We start from the raw sequence: 15,796 nt of genomic DNA, 5'->3' as shown, positions 1-15,796 counted from the left end.
GACGGAGCAGGAAGACTGTTACTTACGTCGCCTGAGGGAAACCCACCGGTCCAATCCCCCACTGCCGAGACAGGTCTGGATTTCGGACCCAAGGTGATGTTCCCTTCTTGATTCTCACCCCATAGGCTCTGGAACTCCTAGAGCTAAAAACGTGTGGTGAGGAAGGGCAGAGGGAACGACAACGCACCCGGGCACGCAGGAGCCTCCAGAGCACCGAGAACAAGTGCAATCTGCTGCTCTGGGGAACGTGGCGGGACAGCTTCGCTCTCTGGGCCACGACTACCTCCCTGCTGCCTCTGCTCATTCAAATAAGTGGTGCCTGCCTCTGCCAGTCCTGCGTATTCAAGTTGGACTCACAGGGTGCAAAATCTAGCCAGGCTGGTATTAAGAGATAAACAGAACAAGAAAAGAGCCCGAGAGCAGGGGCCATCCTGGGACCAGGGGCCCCCATGCAGAGAAGTCACAGTCACCTGGTTACCGAGACTCCCAGCTGACTAGGAGGCCAGCTTCCGTTCAGACTGGAGAGACCACAGGGGGTTCCAGCAGCATCTGAAACCTGGTTCAGATGCTGGGGTCAGCAACCTTGAGGTCCTGAATGCTGATTGAGGACAGCTGAAAGAGCAGGTCTACACCAGGCCAAGTATGGATTAAGGGACTGCCTTTTGGGATGTGGCCCGAGGGCAAGCTTTGGGGCCAGACCAACCTCTGCGGGCATTCCACTCTGCACTCCCTGACAAGGAAATCCCTTCAAATGAGCTGTCTCTGAGAATCTGGATCAGGTGTGGATCTAGTTTCTGGTGTGGATCATAAAATACATCACCCAGAACCTCAGGCTGACCACAGTGGCTCCAGAGAGCATGCTGCCTTCCTCTAAGGTGATGGAACAAAACAGGCAGAAGACTACGCCTGGAAGGTGTGGGAAGGTGGAGGCAGGAGACCCAGGCTACAGTTCCCATCCTGCACTGACTTGGGAGGTTACCTTAAGGAAATCACTTTCAGAGCCCAAGCAGTCCCGCCTATAAAATAGGGATAAGTTAACATGTACTTTCCCTTCTATCACAGAAACGGGGAGAATGAATAACACACAGTTCAAAGTCCTCTGAAACACTGACAGGGGTACAAGTGTTTTTTGACCCTCACCTGCCTGGAAGAGCACAGAAGGCTGAGCACACTCACCTGAGGATGGCGCTGGTGAGCAGAATCGTTGGTTGGCTCCTGTGGCCAAGACACCATCTCCTGCTGCTTGGGGGGGAGTGAGCACCCGGGTGGCATTTGGGGGTGAGCCCAGTGGCCTTGAATCTGTCAACGGAGGTCCTATCTGTGATTGGACAGTCTTTCTTTGCAAAGTGCTGGTGTTCTCGATGCTGGCACAAGAGCTGGGAACGGAAGGGGGTAGGCTTGGGACAGGAACCAAACTCCTCTGGGGGCAAGAGCTGGGGCCAGTGGCATTCTCTGTCTTCACAATGATGCCGACGGTGTGGTTCTGAAGCCCCCCAGCCGCTGGTGGCGTGAGGGGCCGGGGCCAGCCTTGCCGCTGTGAGAGGCCTGGTAGGGGGGTGTTGGCGCCTGGAAGTCGCCGGGGGTCCGTGGAATCAGTGGGGCTGCTGTAGAGGTGTGGGCCATTGGCTTTCACCTCTGTGTTCACTGGCCCGTTGGCAGTCCCACAGGGGGCTTTCTTGGATTTTTCCGCACAAGAACTGCAGCTGATGTCCTCTAGGGTTGGGGGCTGGTGGGGTGGAGAGCAGCTCAGGGAATTCTGGGTGCTAAGCCCTGAGGGGCAGGACAAGGGGTAGTGGGAAGGTGTAGGTGCCTTGTCAGCTGTTTGCAGGGAGTTGGTGATTGAGCTGTCAGTCACAATAACAGGCTTAATATCAGCCTTCTCTGTCTGTTCAGAGTCCCAATGCGAAGGCATCTGCTTAGCAGATAAATGTTTCAATATGCTGCACTGGAGCGCAACAACACTACAGAGCCACTGCAACGGAAGGAGAGGAGAGGAGAGGAGGGTGAGAGGCCTGGGAGGCGCTGGTCCTTCCTGCCACAGCGGCCAGGGCTACAGCAGAGCTGACAAGCACTGTTTCCGAGGTCCCATCGCGAATGCCCAGAGAGGGTGTGCTTGACTCCTGAGAGGATTCCATTTCCATTCCCAAACAAGGCTTGTTGGTATACTCGGCAGGCAACACCCTGGTCAGCAGAGCTTGGGATTCCCGTTCTGACTCTGCCCCTAAGGCTCACCTCGTCACCAATATTGAGCAAGTACCCAAGCACCTGCTGTGTGTCCAGCACTGTCACCTAACTTCTCTAGAGGTCTACTGATCTCTTTCTACAGGACAGATTTGCCCGTCTCACAGCACACTGGGGGACTGATGCAGAGAAGCAGACCACTTGACTCTGTAGTTCTCTTACTTGCCTCAGGATCTGAGCCAGAGGTTCTCTCGGGAATATTCAACTCAGGGGGCGGGGCTCAGGGTGGGGGAGGGTGGGGTTGCAGAAGATGGGGATGAGAATGGCTTCCGATAACAGCCGCAGCAAGGTGGAGGAAGATTGGATTTGGAATCCGGGCCCTGCCTTCACTCACCTCTTGCTGCTCTGCCTGGGTGGCTAAGTGCTCAGAGTTCAAAAGGTGCGTCTGTGATTCCTCAGGGATCCCATTGCAGATCAGCTCCCCGTCCCGAATGGCCGCAGGTGCAATGAGAGGGGGTGGAAACTGGTACTGAGATTTGATAGCATCGGGAACCTGTTCAGGATAGACAGAGGGAGGAAGGAGAGGCTGACAGTGCCAACACGCCCAGTGGATTCTGCCCTGGCCATGCTCCTCTGTTTGTGGTGCTGATGCCCATGGGAAACCATCCACTCTGGTGTCCACTGAGGACGAGGCGGCTTAGTGGGCTGCTACTGCTCTGTTCCCCCATCTCTTTGACTCTGACACACACACACGAGCCTGAGAAGGCACAGAATTGGAAAAAGCAGCCATGTCTCCCACTTTTCTTCATCAAGGTCCAAGCCCTGCAGAAACCAGGCCTTCTGGCATGCTGCCTTCTGCTTTGGCCTATAAAGTGCAAGAAGGACATTGAACAGGACTTCAGAGTGGTAGGCTAGGCTCTTCCTGATCAGTATCAAGTCTGGGGGCTGAGTGAGCAGTATCTGAGAGATAAAGTTAGGTAAGGTCACATTCACAGTGGAAGTGCTCAGCAGGAGGCCTGTCTCGTGATAAGCCTCAACCAACGGTCAGTTTTCTTCATCCACTCATTCATGACTCAAGAAACAACTGAAGACCTCTTCATTGCACAAAGACAGAAGACACACTCGGAATCACACCACATATGAATGAGAGAGGCACACAAGCAAAAAGTTATTCATACATCCAGTTAACATTTATCGAGCACCTCCTGAGTCTGGGCACTATGCCAAGTCCTAGAGATCCAGAGATGAACAAAATTTAAGCCTTGCCCTCAAGGAGCTCAGTCTAGTGGGGAGATCAGCGCAGAAACATTACAATACAATGTAATGGGTCCTAGAAGAGAGGCATGTCTAAGGAGCTATAAAAAACACAGAGAGTGCTTATTTCTGTCTGGGGGGCAGGAGCTTGGCATTAGGGAAGATTTCACAGGAAGGCAGTATTGAGATGAGACTTAGAAGTTGAAAAGGAACTTCCAGGCAGATAAAGGGGAACTAAAAGTAGGGGAGGTGGACTTGGAAAACATGTGAGAACCAATAGATTTGGTGACCAAGTCCTTACAGAGGATAAGGGAAGAAGAGCTGAATTTTGGTTGGAGGGACTGGGTGGAGATTGCTGTCATTCACTGAAACAGGAAATATAAGAGGAAGAGCAGGTTTGGAGGCAGAAGACTTTTGGTCTTGGGCAGGCTGAGGCTGAGGTGTCTGTGGGATGGACAGGCAGATATGAATCTAGATATGAGAAGAAAGGCAAGGAACACGGAACCGAGAGTCACCACCATTAACAGTGGTGGCTGGTGCTATGGGCTTGTCTGAGGTCATCCAGGAGTCGGAGGGGGAGGAACAGGGCAGTAGGCTAGTCTAAGGTTGGTGCCTGGGGAAGAGGAAACCCCAACAAAGATATGAAAGTCTCAGCTGATTTTGCCTGCATTGCTGTTCATCAAGCGTGAAGGCCAATGTTCCAGAACAGAGCTGGAGCAGTTCTCTGCCACTGTCCTCTGGAGCTACAGCCCTTGTTTCACTCTCAAACTGTCTAAGAACACAATGCTTTTCAGGCAACTCGTATGCCTGGATTTTCCTCAAGCACAGGAAAACATTTAAAAGGGGGGAGGGGAATCATAAAACAACAGGATTTTATCAAGGCCTCCTGGCCTGTTCACTTCAGCAGCCAGGCTTTCTTCCAGATCCACATGGTGAATCACACAGCTTAGATTGCTCTTACATGTTTAGCTAAGGTATGAGGCATGCACCTCCAATATACCCTACCCCCAACTGCAAATACCTTCATTTAACTTTGGAAAACTCGTGTTTCCACTGAAGCATAAATATTTACACAGTTAAGAGTCTGTTATACAATTTTCAACAGTTAACATCTTGCTAGAGAGGACACCCAATGGAAGCGACAGAAGTGGTGTGAGTGATTTTAAGTGTGGCTGCCACCAAGTGGCCGTATTTGAGAATTGCTGGTTTCTGCTGGTACATGGGACTGTCTGCAGGATTACTTCAAAAGAGAAAAATCAAGTTTATACACAGGTATACAGTGTTGTGCTCTCTAGGTTAAATGAATGAGACTGAATGGCTTATGAGAAACAGCCTCACTACTACCAAATGCTTTTCAATGAAGGAAATACTCCCGCCCATCTCTGTGGATACACTTTAGCAGTGGCCAAATGCACACAAATGTTAGATTATACCAATGTCACAATTTTTTGAGCATCAGTGATATATTAACAGCAGCCCAGAAAAATGGATAGCTCCTCATCTTCCATAAGGCCTTATGACTAATCACCCCCACCTTGCCCTCACCAGAGAGTTCTGGGAAAGGGGCCATCTAACAGAAACAGATGGCATGAGTGCCAAGCAAGGGGCAGTAACAGCAGAGCACACCTATGTTTGGTGGGAGGGGCTCAAGGGAGCTTATCCTCAGGAGAACTAGAAACCTGACTGAGTCTGAAGGCTGACTTGGGGGTTTCCTGACCACCATCCCCAAGTATTAAAGTGACGGCTGCGTTCATTACTTGCTAAGACACCCTAGACGAATCTCAGGGGCTTCAGTCTTCCCATCTGTAAAACTGGGACCATGATCCTCTGTCTACCCCAGGAAGGCATCAGAGACCACCATCCTGCCTGCGCCGGGTTGTGACTCACCTTCAAGCTTCTTCTTTTGACCGACTGGAGCACGCGGCGGTTAGGAGGGTGCTTCTTGTGGATTCGGTTCAGGAAATCCACTTTGACAACGTGCTGCGAAATGGTGTCCTGGAAACGGTCAAACACCTGGCACCGATTGCTCAGCGTCATGTTCTTCTGGTTCAGCTAGGGACAGAGCAGACACACTCCTGCAGTGAAGTTCAGAGAGCATCTCCTTCCCCACTAACTCTATTCTCTACATTTAAAAAAAAAAGAAGCCCTCAGCCAAGTGGGCTTCTTCTGTTAGGGGCTGGTATGTCAACACTTCTGTCAGAGGGCCAGGGAACATAGATGAGACGTTCTCCCTCAGCTCTGCCCAGTCCAGCCCAGTTCCTACTCCCTAGAGAGGCTTGAGGGGGCCAAGAAATAGGGAATTAGCCAAGAAGTGCCCTTCCAACTTCAACCTCTGATAGTCCTCTATCCAGCACATAGGGTTCAGATGAATGCAGGCCTTGGCCCCAGAGCGCCAAACTCCCTTCTCAGCAAGGGGCTTTCTCCCACCAGAAGCAAGACTGTTTCCTGTGTGCAAGCTTGGCTGACAGGTGAGAGCAGCACCTGGATCCTGTATCTCCTGCCCTACTCCGCTCCCACGGTACTAAGGAGCATTAATGCACCCAACTGGATACCAGAGTCTTGCTCTACAGCAGGCAGAAAACACTGGACTGCTCTCAGAGGCCAAAGGGAGGGAAGAAAAGTTTGAACAGCAGTGTACAGAAGGCATAAAGAAACTATGCCTCTTTCCCTCTTCTACATGTGGTCCCCTACACTTTAATTAAAAGAAAAGTTCTATGTGGCAGCTTCCTAATTAGTAAATTAGGAAAAACCCCTAAGTGGCTAATGAAAAGTCACCCAATTAATAATTTCTCATCTGCTAGAAAGCTGCTCTTACAGCAGTCGGGTTGACTGCTCATGGTTGTTTTTTTTTCTGGTTCAGCAGGAGGCAAAACAAGACACTAACACTGAGCCTCAGAGAGAGGCTTCCTCCTACATAAACCTTTCTGAGTGGCATTAGTCAAATGAAGAGGGCTGAGCGAACCTGTTCTCCCTTATGTGCAAGTGTATACCTGAAGTTCCTCTAGGTGCAAAGTGGAGAGCACACTGCCATGCTGAAGGTCAGCAGTCATTCCATGGTTATCACCATTTGATAGACAATGTCTTAAGCAATCACCCTTTTAATTTGGAAAGGCTGCTCTTCTGAGGGAGCTGCTCCGCCTGAGGCCCTCTCCCATTCAACCTTCTGAGCCGCCTGCCTACCAGGAAATGTCCTAAACCTCTTTTGGAGATAGCAAATTACAGTTCCATTCTAGCCCCAGGAAGCAGTCTGGAAAATGTAACCAAACCTCCTGGGAGATAAGATAACAGAACCCTCATACCATTCATTCATTCATTCATTCATTCATTCGACAACTTACTTACTGAACACCTATTATATGCCATGGTGTATACAAGGTCTTTGTGAAGAAAATAAGGGAAAGGCAAGAGCCGCATTTGGTGCGTAGGACACAGCAGCTGTTCAATAAATGGTTGACTGTCTGGAATACCGTTATCTGTGTCAATTCTTCAGTTCTCCAAAGTTACCGGGCAGTTAACTGCCACTGCTACGAGAATAAATATTTTAGAATTTTCTTAGTTTTGTTCCCTCTAAAATTAAGAGGCAAGAAAATATGGAAGTGCATTTACTTGCATAAGGTTGGATCTAATACACTCCCCCTTTTAGGGCTGTAACACCAACTGCTTGATTCATTCCAGAGGCAATTATTCATGAACAACCAAGTGCTAGTGGGTTAAGGCTGCCCGTGTGACTGAAACAAGGCATTGTGGGAAATGGCTAAATGCACAGCTGATGCATGTCAAAGTAATCAGAACTGAGTATGATGGTGTGCAGAAACTAGCATCTGAGAGAATAAAGTGAGCTCTGGTACAAAGCTGACTGTACTATGCTTTTCACTGAATCAGTTCATGCCCCAGCTGTGCCCAGAGAGGACTGAAGGACACTGCTGTGCTTACCACCACATGTTCGATGTGATTCGGACACATCCATCTGCCCAGGGGCATGGCAGTGAGCGGTGGCTCGAGGCAGTCCATGTGGAACAGGAGAGGGCAATAGTCACACTGGATGAGAGGGGCCACTCGACAGCTCCTGCAAAAAAGAGATATAAGCCATTTCTGTGGCAAGGTGGGAGAATTCAAGCGAACTCTGCGCTGTGGGACAGCTTCCCTTCTTTAATCCTAACAATGTTCTCTCACACCCTCCTCCCCAATAATTCCGTTACGGTCACCATTAGGAAGATGGATGAAGTTGGGGGCTACCACCAGGTTCCTCATTATTCTCTCTTCTAAGAGGAATGTGGAGCAGTAAATGTTTAGCGTAGAGCTAAAGTGGCTGTCAGAGCAGGAACGACCAGTGCTCGGTACCCACTGAGGGAAGACAGCCAACGCTGCTCTGATCGTTCTACTCCTTAAAGGAAAGCAACTACCTCAGTTAAAAAAAAAAAAAAAAAACCACTAGCAACCTATCCAGAGTCTTATACTACAAGAGGAAAAGATTTCTCTTCCGCATGAAGGACTCAGCAACACTGACAATTAGAGTTGTGCTGGGAAAATGATTCTGTAATGTAGTCACGTAAGCATAGATCAAGGGAGGGCATGTAAGCAAATGCCAATTATGATCTGTGACTACGATACTCCATGAGTCCTTAAGATGCACTGGAGCCACAGTTGGGGCCTGGCTTAGAGTCCTGCTGCTCTACTATCTAGTTCCCTGTAGCTTTTGCTGTGGAACATTTCTTTTTGATAGCTATTTTCTCCTGCTATCCTGCCCTTCTAACACATCCGAGCCAACAAGTCCAGCTTCAGTAATTGAAGCAGCTGGTTCCTGTCACTGAGGAGATCCTATTTGAAGGAAACCAGTGTCCCAGGGAAGCTACAACTGGGGCAGCCTAGAGGCTTTTGGAAGTCATCCAGTCTGATGCATACCAGCTAGTATGGATACTTGTACTACTTTTAAATTCATCTCTAGCACTTTAAAAACCATTTGCCTTTTCCAGGGACGTGAGTGGCCAGAGTTCTTCCTGCTAGCAAGTCTAAATTTCTCATGTTTCATTTTACGTCCAACTCCCCTCGTTCTAACCTCTATGAACACGGTTTACAGTACTTGTGCACCGTGATTCTTTAAGAATCTTTTGTTAAACATTCAAAGCTCTAGTCAGTTAGTCACTCAGCCTCTTCGTACTCACACCATCAGAATATGGGTTACCTATACTTAGCATACGTGGTTTGGAAGAGGTAATAGAAGAGAGAAAAAACACTTGCTGAGTATGAAGAAGAGCCACTTGCTAGGGAAGAAAAATACCTGTTACACGTGAAACAGACTTTGACCGGTAAGGGAACAAGACCATTGTGATCTAACTCATGCTGTGTCTTCTTCACGTTTTTCCCTGTGGTTTCCTCCTTTCTTCTCCTCTTGCTAGAACCTAGAAGAGAAATTGGTAGTGTTGAACTTCCCCTGGACGCAGAGTTCCTAGTCTGGGACATGGAAACAAGTCCGAGGAACAGATCTTAGTAATAGCGTGTGCCAAGGCCTGGACATGGATCTCTTTCTGAGGCCCCCGGGCTAGTTTCAAGTGGGAAAAAGAATGAGAGAGGAGGAAAAGGGAGACATTAAGTCAGAACTATGATCACAAGTCACTTGCGCCATGACAGAAACACATCTAAATATTTTGCAAACATGAAGTGGTCAGAAGCCTAGGTTAGATACTGGCAAGTTAAGAAATAGAAATACCCTGGTCAAATGGTCAATAAAGACTATTCTGTGGAGGTGGCTGAGGAAAACACTGTAATTTAACTACATTTTTATAGAAAGCAGAAAAGCTGTGATTCTGTATGCATCCTTTTGACCAGCAGGTTTTTTAAGCCTGCCAATTTCACTTTCTCTGGGAAGAAGAAAATAACATCTAGATGCTTTGTGGTATCAAGAAGCCATGACTTGATTAAAAAAAAAAAAAGGAAATGGAGGGCAATTTATAATATCCATCAAAACTACAAGTGCAGTTTTAAAAAAATACAAATGCATAGTTTTGACCCAGCAATTCTAATATTAGTAATTTATCCTACTTATCCTACAGATATACTCACAAGTATACAATGATGTATTTACAAAATTATTTGTTGAAACACTGTAGAAACAAAAGATTAAACACAACTAGAATTTCCATTAATAAGAAATTGGTTAAATAAATTATGGTAATCTATGTAATGGGCTATTACGCAACCATTAAGAAAAACTGAGGAATGTCAACATTAATATGGAAAGATGCTAAGTAAGTACACTGTTTAAGGGAAAAATGATGAACATATATTTGTATTGGCGTATATACTCACAAAGAAATTCCAGGAGATACATAAGAACCAAACAGTGGTTATCCGTGAGAGGTAGGAAGGTGGAAACTAGGCAAACAGCTGACAGGGATGGGTGGGAAATTTTTCATTGTAACCCTTTTAATATTTTTTGATTTTTGAACTATATGTATGTATTACCCTTTTTTTTTTTTTTTAAGTGATACTGGGAAGGGTGGAAAATAGAAAATTGAGTAGCACTATAAACCTTCAAAGATCTCTCCATGAACCAAGAACAGGAACCTGAGACAATGGCTACATGGACAGTGACCCCACAGGCTGCACAGCCCTTTGGTTGGACAACAGTCCTTTGGGAAAGCTGGGGTCAGGGGGAGGATATGACAGTTTGGCTAACCTGGTAGTGCAGTGGTACAAGTCAGTTCATTGGGCAATTGAAACTGGGTGGGGTTCCGCTCCATGGCGGCAGCGATCAGCAGCTCAAAGGGCCGCCTTAGCTGGGGCTGCACATAGTCCGGCTCTGCTGCCACTGGCTCCTCGTCCACGTCAATGATGTCCTCATCGACGTCATTCTGCTCAGAGGTGGGGGTCTCTGTGCTGGCGTTGGATGTGGGTGTGCCAGGCCGGCTGGCTCTCCGTTCCAGGATCCGGGCATGGGCAATGGCCTTGAGTTCAGTTTTGCTAGCTGATCTGTCCAACAAGTCAGTGTCACTGCTGGGGGATGTAGTCCGTTTGCCAGATTTGTCCACCAGTCCATTGACGTGGCCCAGCTCCTTTTTCTGCTCTCGTTTCTGTGCAAATGAACAGGTGGGCCCATCACACAAAGTATCACAAAATAGAAAGAGATGCACGCCACAAAGTCCTGCTAGACCACTAACCAAAAGTCTCTAATATCAGAGACTCGTCCATGTGGGGACTTGGAACACTGGTCTGTTAAAGTGGACAAAACTATAGCTGAACTAAACTAAAGCTGGCAAAACCACTGTAGCAGGGAATCACCAACAAGTACAAAAGTTAGAAACAATTATACAAATCACACGATACACAATATCTCTACACAAGGTGGAGGGTGGGTAAAGGGATAAAAAGTTAATGCAGTGAGAATAAACTTAGACTAAGTAAGAACAGTGAGAATAACGTAGAGCATCAAGGAGAGCACTGCTGTTTGTCCAGGAGTGTCCTGAACGGTTTTAAGAACTTTGCTCAAAATAAAGAAAAGTCTGCAAAAGCAAGTGTAAAAAGTGAAACGGGCAAGCAGAGCTCCCTGTCCAGGGAGGCTGGGTGCTGGCTTGCAAGGCAACCTCACCACAAGAGGGAAGGGTGGTGTGCAGAGGGCAATGACCCAGCAAACATGGCAGCCAAGAATGGTGGCTTTCAAGGCCTCAAGTTTAACTAGAACTATGAAAGTGACACTTTTTGAATGGAAAGGTGGGGACATGGAAAAAGACTAAGTGTACAGAGTAGGACTGAATGATAACACATTTTCCTCTGGGGCTCTGAACAGAGTGGCCAAATGAAGGTTTGCAACTGGTCTCCAGTCAGGAGACCTGGGATCTTGTCCCAGTCCTGCCACTGATTCCCTGTGACCTTAGGTGACTCAGGCTGGAGGGCAGGAAGTTCTCTGTGTAAAGTGAGACTAGTAAAGCCTTTCTTCTCCTCCTCTCAGGGACATGGTAAGATAAAGAGCATCACATATACGAAAAGGGATGGCTCTGAGTTGGGGGAAGATCCAGCCTCCACTAGGAATAAGACCTGAACATCAGAGGTTGATGAGGCCCACAGGGTGTATCATTTCAATCCATTTCACTGTAACTGCAGGAGGCCAGAGGGGCATAGAGGTGGGGGTGGTGCAAGAGGTAGATTTGGCACTGGTAGGCATAGAGGTCATCTGAGAGCAGGTCCAAGTGGCATTTCAGGAAAAGCACACTATGTAGAAAAAGGTATACTATAATATAATCCCCAGTAAGTAGCTCTGTTTCTAGAAAATTGATGAAGAAGTAATACAGCTTTGGAGTGAGATAGGATTTGGTTCAAATCTTGGCTCTGTCAATTTGAGTACCTGGGTAAGTACTCAGAGGAACTGAACCTCAGTTTCTTCCTTTTAAAAATGGAGATAATACCACCAGTACCATAGTTGGCTGTATGGATTAAATGAGATACACATGTAAAATACCCAGCTATTCTGAGCAGTAAAACAATGTTAGTTCCTCTTCTTCATCATCTTTTCCTGGCTTCACCTCTTCTGCCACAGCTGTTTCCAACCCTTTCAAGTCCAGCTTCTTTGAGTGGCAAGTTTCTGAAAGGCCTCCTGGCTGGCAGGTGCCTCTAACTGCCCTACTCTAATCTAGCTGCGGACACACAGGCAGAGATCTTGGGAGGAGGACAAGCTGGACAACACCTGGTTTGTGGACTTCAAGAGAAATCAAACTACAGCTGTGGTTAGGTAGTTGAATTGGCCTTGGCTTGCTATTTAATAAGAACCCTAGGCACACACTGAAAAATCATGTCTGCCTAATTGTTTACCTTCTTCTTAAAGGCTGAAAACTGTTACACACATAAACCACAATCTCTGAATCATCTCATCCTGTTTCTGCAACCAAGGAAGTCATCATTCATTGTGACATCATGTTGAGGGGCCAGGAAAAGAGGTGATGTCACAACAAAGGAAAGTTGCTTGGTGTATAATTAGTGTAGAGGGGGAGGCAGGGAGTGGTTTACAATTCAGACAAATTCTAATCCACAGCCTATAATTCAAGGATTAGGTCTCTCATAATCTGGGTGGAAGCACACCTACTTCCTTTTTTGATAAGGGAGCATTTAGCTTTTGTACCCCACAAAAGTTCTCAAAGCAGAAAATTGTATTCCCAAAGCCAGTACTGAATCATCAAAGCTGAGGAAAGTGGAGCTAAAGAGAGGTCAGGTAACCTGGGTACAAGTGGGTCCAAGCCCTCTCCACCCCACACACCTGGCCAAGCTTCTGGATATAGCAACTTATTTGCCTTGGGTTGAGGGGAATCCTCTTTCTATCAAGCTGGAGAAGCAGCCTTCTCCTCCAGCCACTTTCGGCCATGGATATGGCTACCACATTCAGGTCACTTATCAGGAGGTCTACAAGGAGCTCAGATTACTCCTGTCACTAGTGAGTGAACATGGCTCAGTAAATTAACACACCTTTTCTGCCCATTTCACCAGCCCATGTTTGGATTTTAAGACCTACTGGATTCTAAACAGTCACATGGGGAGTGTGAGGGTGATTCCAGGGCTGGAAGAGACAAGAAGAAGGGACGAAAATGCCTTCAGGGTCAAGCTGTTTTAGCTACAGAATATCAGTACTCTAGATCTGGCATTCTGAGCAAAGCCTTCAGAAAGCAGCATTATTACCTTTCGGCGAACAGTGCACCGGTGACACATCCACTCCCCAGGAGGCAACATCTCTTCACTCAGTGGAGGGTTACTGCAGGGAAAAGACAAGGGCAAGGCTAAGTAACTAAGCCTTTGATGCAGCAGGGAAAAGCCTAACTAGGTCTAACACAAAGCTGCATGTCCTTCAACTCCTGGCCAGTCCTGCAGCACTGCTTGGGTTCTTTCATCCTTCAAAATGCTTACTTGGCATCATTTACAATAACCTAAGGAGTGAGCATCCCTTCCCATATCTTAGAAAGAGAAGCCAAATCCAGAGCTGTTAACACTGGGCTTACAGGGAGAGATATAATGAACTAGTTCAGAGCCTTGAAGAGTCATTTCCAAACTCTGCACCATGCTAATAAAATCACTGAGAGAGAGGTCCTCCACAATCTTTTCAAAGTCTGCCAGTGTAAGTCCAAGATCTTCCATCTGCTGTTCAAAGCCCTCTGTAACATGGTCCCCTCTTCCATCTTCCCAGGCCCCTTTGGGGTACTTTTTCCCCTAGCTAAACTGAAGACTTGCTATTTCTTCCTCTAGAATCCTTCCTCTTGAAAGCTATGCCTATCAAAACCCTATTTATCCTATAAGGCCTGCTTCAATCAGCCTATGATAGATTAAAGATGGCTACAATTTTTTTGCTACTCCTTCTACCCAGAAGTAGTCCATTTCCTTCCTCTTGAATTGAGCTTGTCTTGTGACTGTTTTGTTTTGTTTTGTTTTTTTGGGCGGTGCCTTGTGGCTTTTGGGATCCTAGTTCCCTGACCAGGGATTGAACCTGTGCCCCCAGCAATGAAAGTGTGGAGTCCTAACCACTGGACCACCAGGGAATTTCCTCTTGTGACTTGTTTTGACCAACAGAATGCAGCAGAGATGACAATGTTGTAACTTCCATGGCTGGGTCTGAAGAGATCTGCAGATTCCATTTTTACATGCTTGGAATGTTCCATCTCAGAGCTCTTGCTCTCATACTGAGAGGTCACATGGAGGAGACAAGGCACTCCGAGCCAACAGCTAGCACCAGCTACTGCCATGTGACTGAGTCATTTTGGAGCATGCCAGCTCAGTTGAGCCTCCAAATAACTGCAGGCTCAGATAACAATGTGAACAGAAAAACCACCCAGCTGAGCCTAGTCAACATGCAGATTTGTGAGAGACGGTGACTAGTGTCTGTTTTAAGCCACTGAGTTTTGGAGTAGTTTGTTACTCCGCAAGAGATAACAGCACACATCTCCTCCATGTGCTCTTCTCAGATTACTCAGGCATCCTTCTTATGCTTTCCCTTTGTGACAATTCTCTTATTTCTTTTATTAGAGGAACCAAGACAAGGACTGGATCTCTTCCTTCTTTGTATTACATAGAGGTTGTACACACAGTGGTCACTCACTAAGTCAATACTGAATCAAAATTACAGCTGTGTAGGGCTGGCCTTACTGCTCCTCCAGATCACTTATTTCCATTAAGGTTATGCCAAGAACCATATGAAACTTCATTAAATTCTTAGGAGGGTCACATTTATAATGTCTATACAGCAGTGGTTCTCAAAGTGTGGTCCCCAGACCAGTAGCATCAGCATCATCTGGAAACTTATTAGAAATGCAAATTCTATTTGAAAAGATACATGCTTCCCAATGTTCACAGCAGCACTATCTACAATAGCCAAGACATGGAAGCAATGTAAATGTTCACCGACAGATGAATGGATAGGGAAAATGTGGTATACATATACAATGGAATATTACCCAGCCATAAAAAAAGAATGAAATAGGGACTTCCCTAGTGGCACAGTGGTTAAGAATCCACCTTCCAATGTATGGGACATGGGTTCAATCCCTGGTCTAGGAAGATCCCACATGCCGCAGAGCAACTAAGCCTGTGAGCTCCAGCTACTGAGCCCATGTGCCGCAACTACTGAAGCCCATGTGCCTAGAGCCCGTGCTCCGCAACAAGAGAGAAACCACTGCAATGAGGAGCCCACGTACTGCAATGAAGAGTAGCCCCCACTCACTGCAACTAGAGAAAGCTCATGTGCAGTAATGAAGACCCAATGCAGCCAATAAATACATTAATTAAAAAAATAAACATTAAAAAAGAAAAAGAAAAAGACTCACAGACACAGAAAACAAATTTATGGTTACTAAAGGGGATAATGCAGCGGCGGAGGATGGGGGGAGATAAATTAGGAGTTTGAGATTAACATATACACACTACTATATAGGTGTTGTTACTACTATAGGTAAACAACAAGGACCTACTGTATAACACAGGAAACTATATTCAAAATCACACACACACACATATATATATATATATATATAGAGAGAGAGAGAGAGAGAGACTATGAATATATAAGGACTCTCCCTTAAGTCCCAGGCCTTAATGCTAGGCTGCTTTACTGTTTCTACCTAAAACAGCATTTGTCTTGACAATTTTCCTAGCTTCTGCTTTGCCAATGCTTCCCTGGAGTCCTGAGCATACATGTCATGACGTCCACCAAGCCCTCACAGCTCACTGCTTCCTAGCCTCTCTGTTTCCCTGGTGGGAACCCAGGAGGATGCTTACCAGGAAGCAGAAAACTGGAGGCACACTGGCCTATTGCGACAGGTCTCTGAACCCTCAAGGACCACAAGCGAATGTCACCTGTAAAGTCTTCCCTAATTCTCTCCAATATATTTTTGCA

At 46.8% G+C, this 15,796-nt stretch overlaps 1 protein-coding gene across 4 annotated transcripts in view; it reads right to left on the bottom strand.

Moving 5' to 3' along the window:
- PHF12 (PHD finger protein 12) overlaps positions 1–15,796 on the bottom strand; it is a 37,727-nt gene that overhangs the window by 4,551 nt on the left and 17,380 nt on the right. For 2 of the 4 annotated variants that reach the window (XM_057715663.1, XM_057715664.1), the window contains exons 3-9: positions 13,096–13,168; positions 10,112–10,505; positions 8,714–8,834; positions 7,369–7,501; positions 5,323–5,487; positions 2,576–2,734; positions 1,177–1,972 (exon numbers count right to left, since the gene is read on the bottom strand). In XM_057715663.1, coding sequence (XP_057571646.1) covers positions 1,177–1,972; positions 2,576–2,734; positions 5,323–5,487; positions 7,369–7,501; positions 8,714–8,834; positions 10,112–10,505; positions 13,096–13,168 — 1,841 coding nt within the window. Of the gene's footprint in view, position 1; positions 144–1,176; positions 1,973–2,575; positions 2,735–5,322; positions 5,488–7,368; positions 7,502–8,713; positions 8,835–10,111; positions 10,506–13,095; positions 13,169–15,796 lie in introns of those variants that run through there. The other 2 variants (XR_009049991.1, XM_057715665.1) reach the window with 2 other exon arrangements.

The sequence above is a fragment of the Hippopotamus amphibius genome, chromosome 17 (assembly GCF_030028045.1).
Source record: "Hippopotamus amphibius kiboko isolate mHipAmp2 chromosome 17, mHipAmp2.hap2, whole genome shotgun sequence".
NCBI lineage: Eukaryota > Metazoa > Chordata > Mammalia > Artiodactyla > Hippopotamidae > Hippopotamus > Hippopotamus amphibius.
The sequence above is the reverse complement of the archived record's forward strand: the minus strand, read 5'-3'. Positions and strand labels throughout refer to the sequence as shown.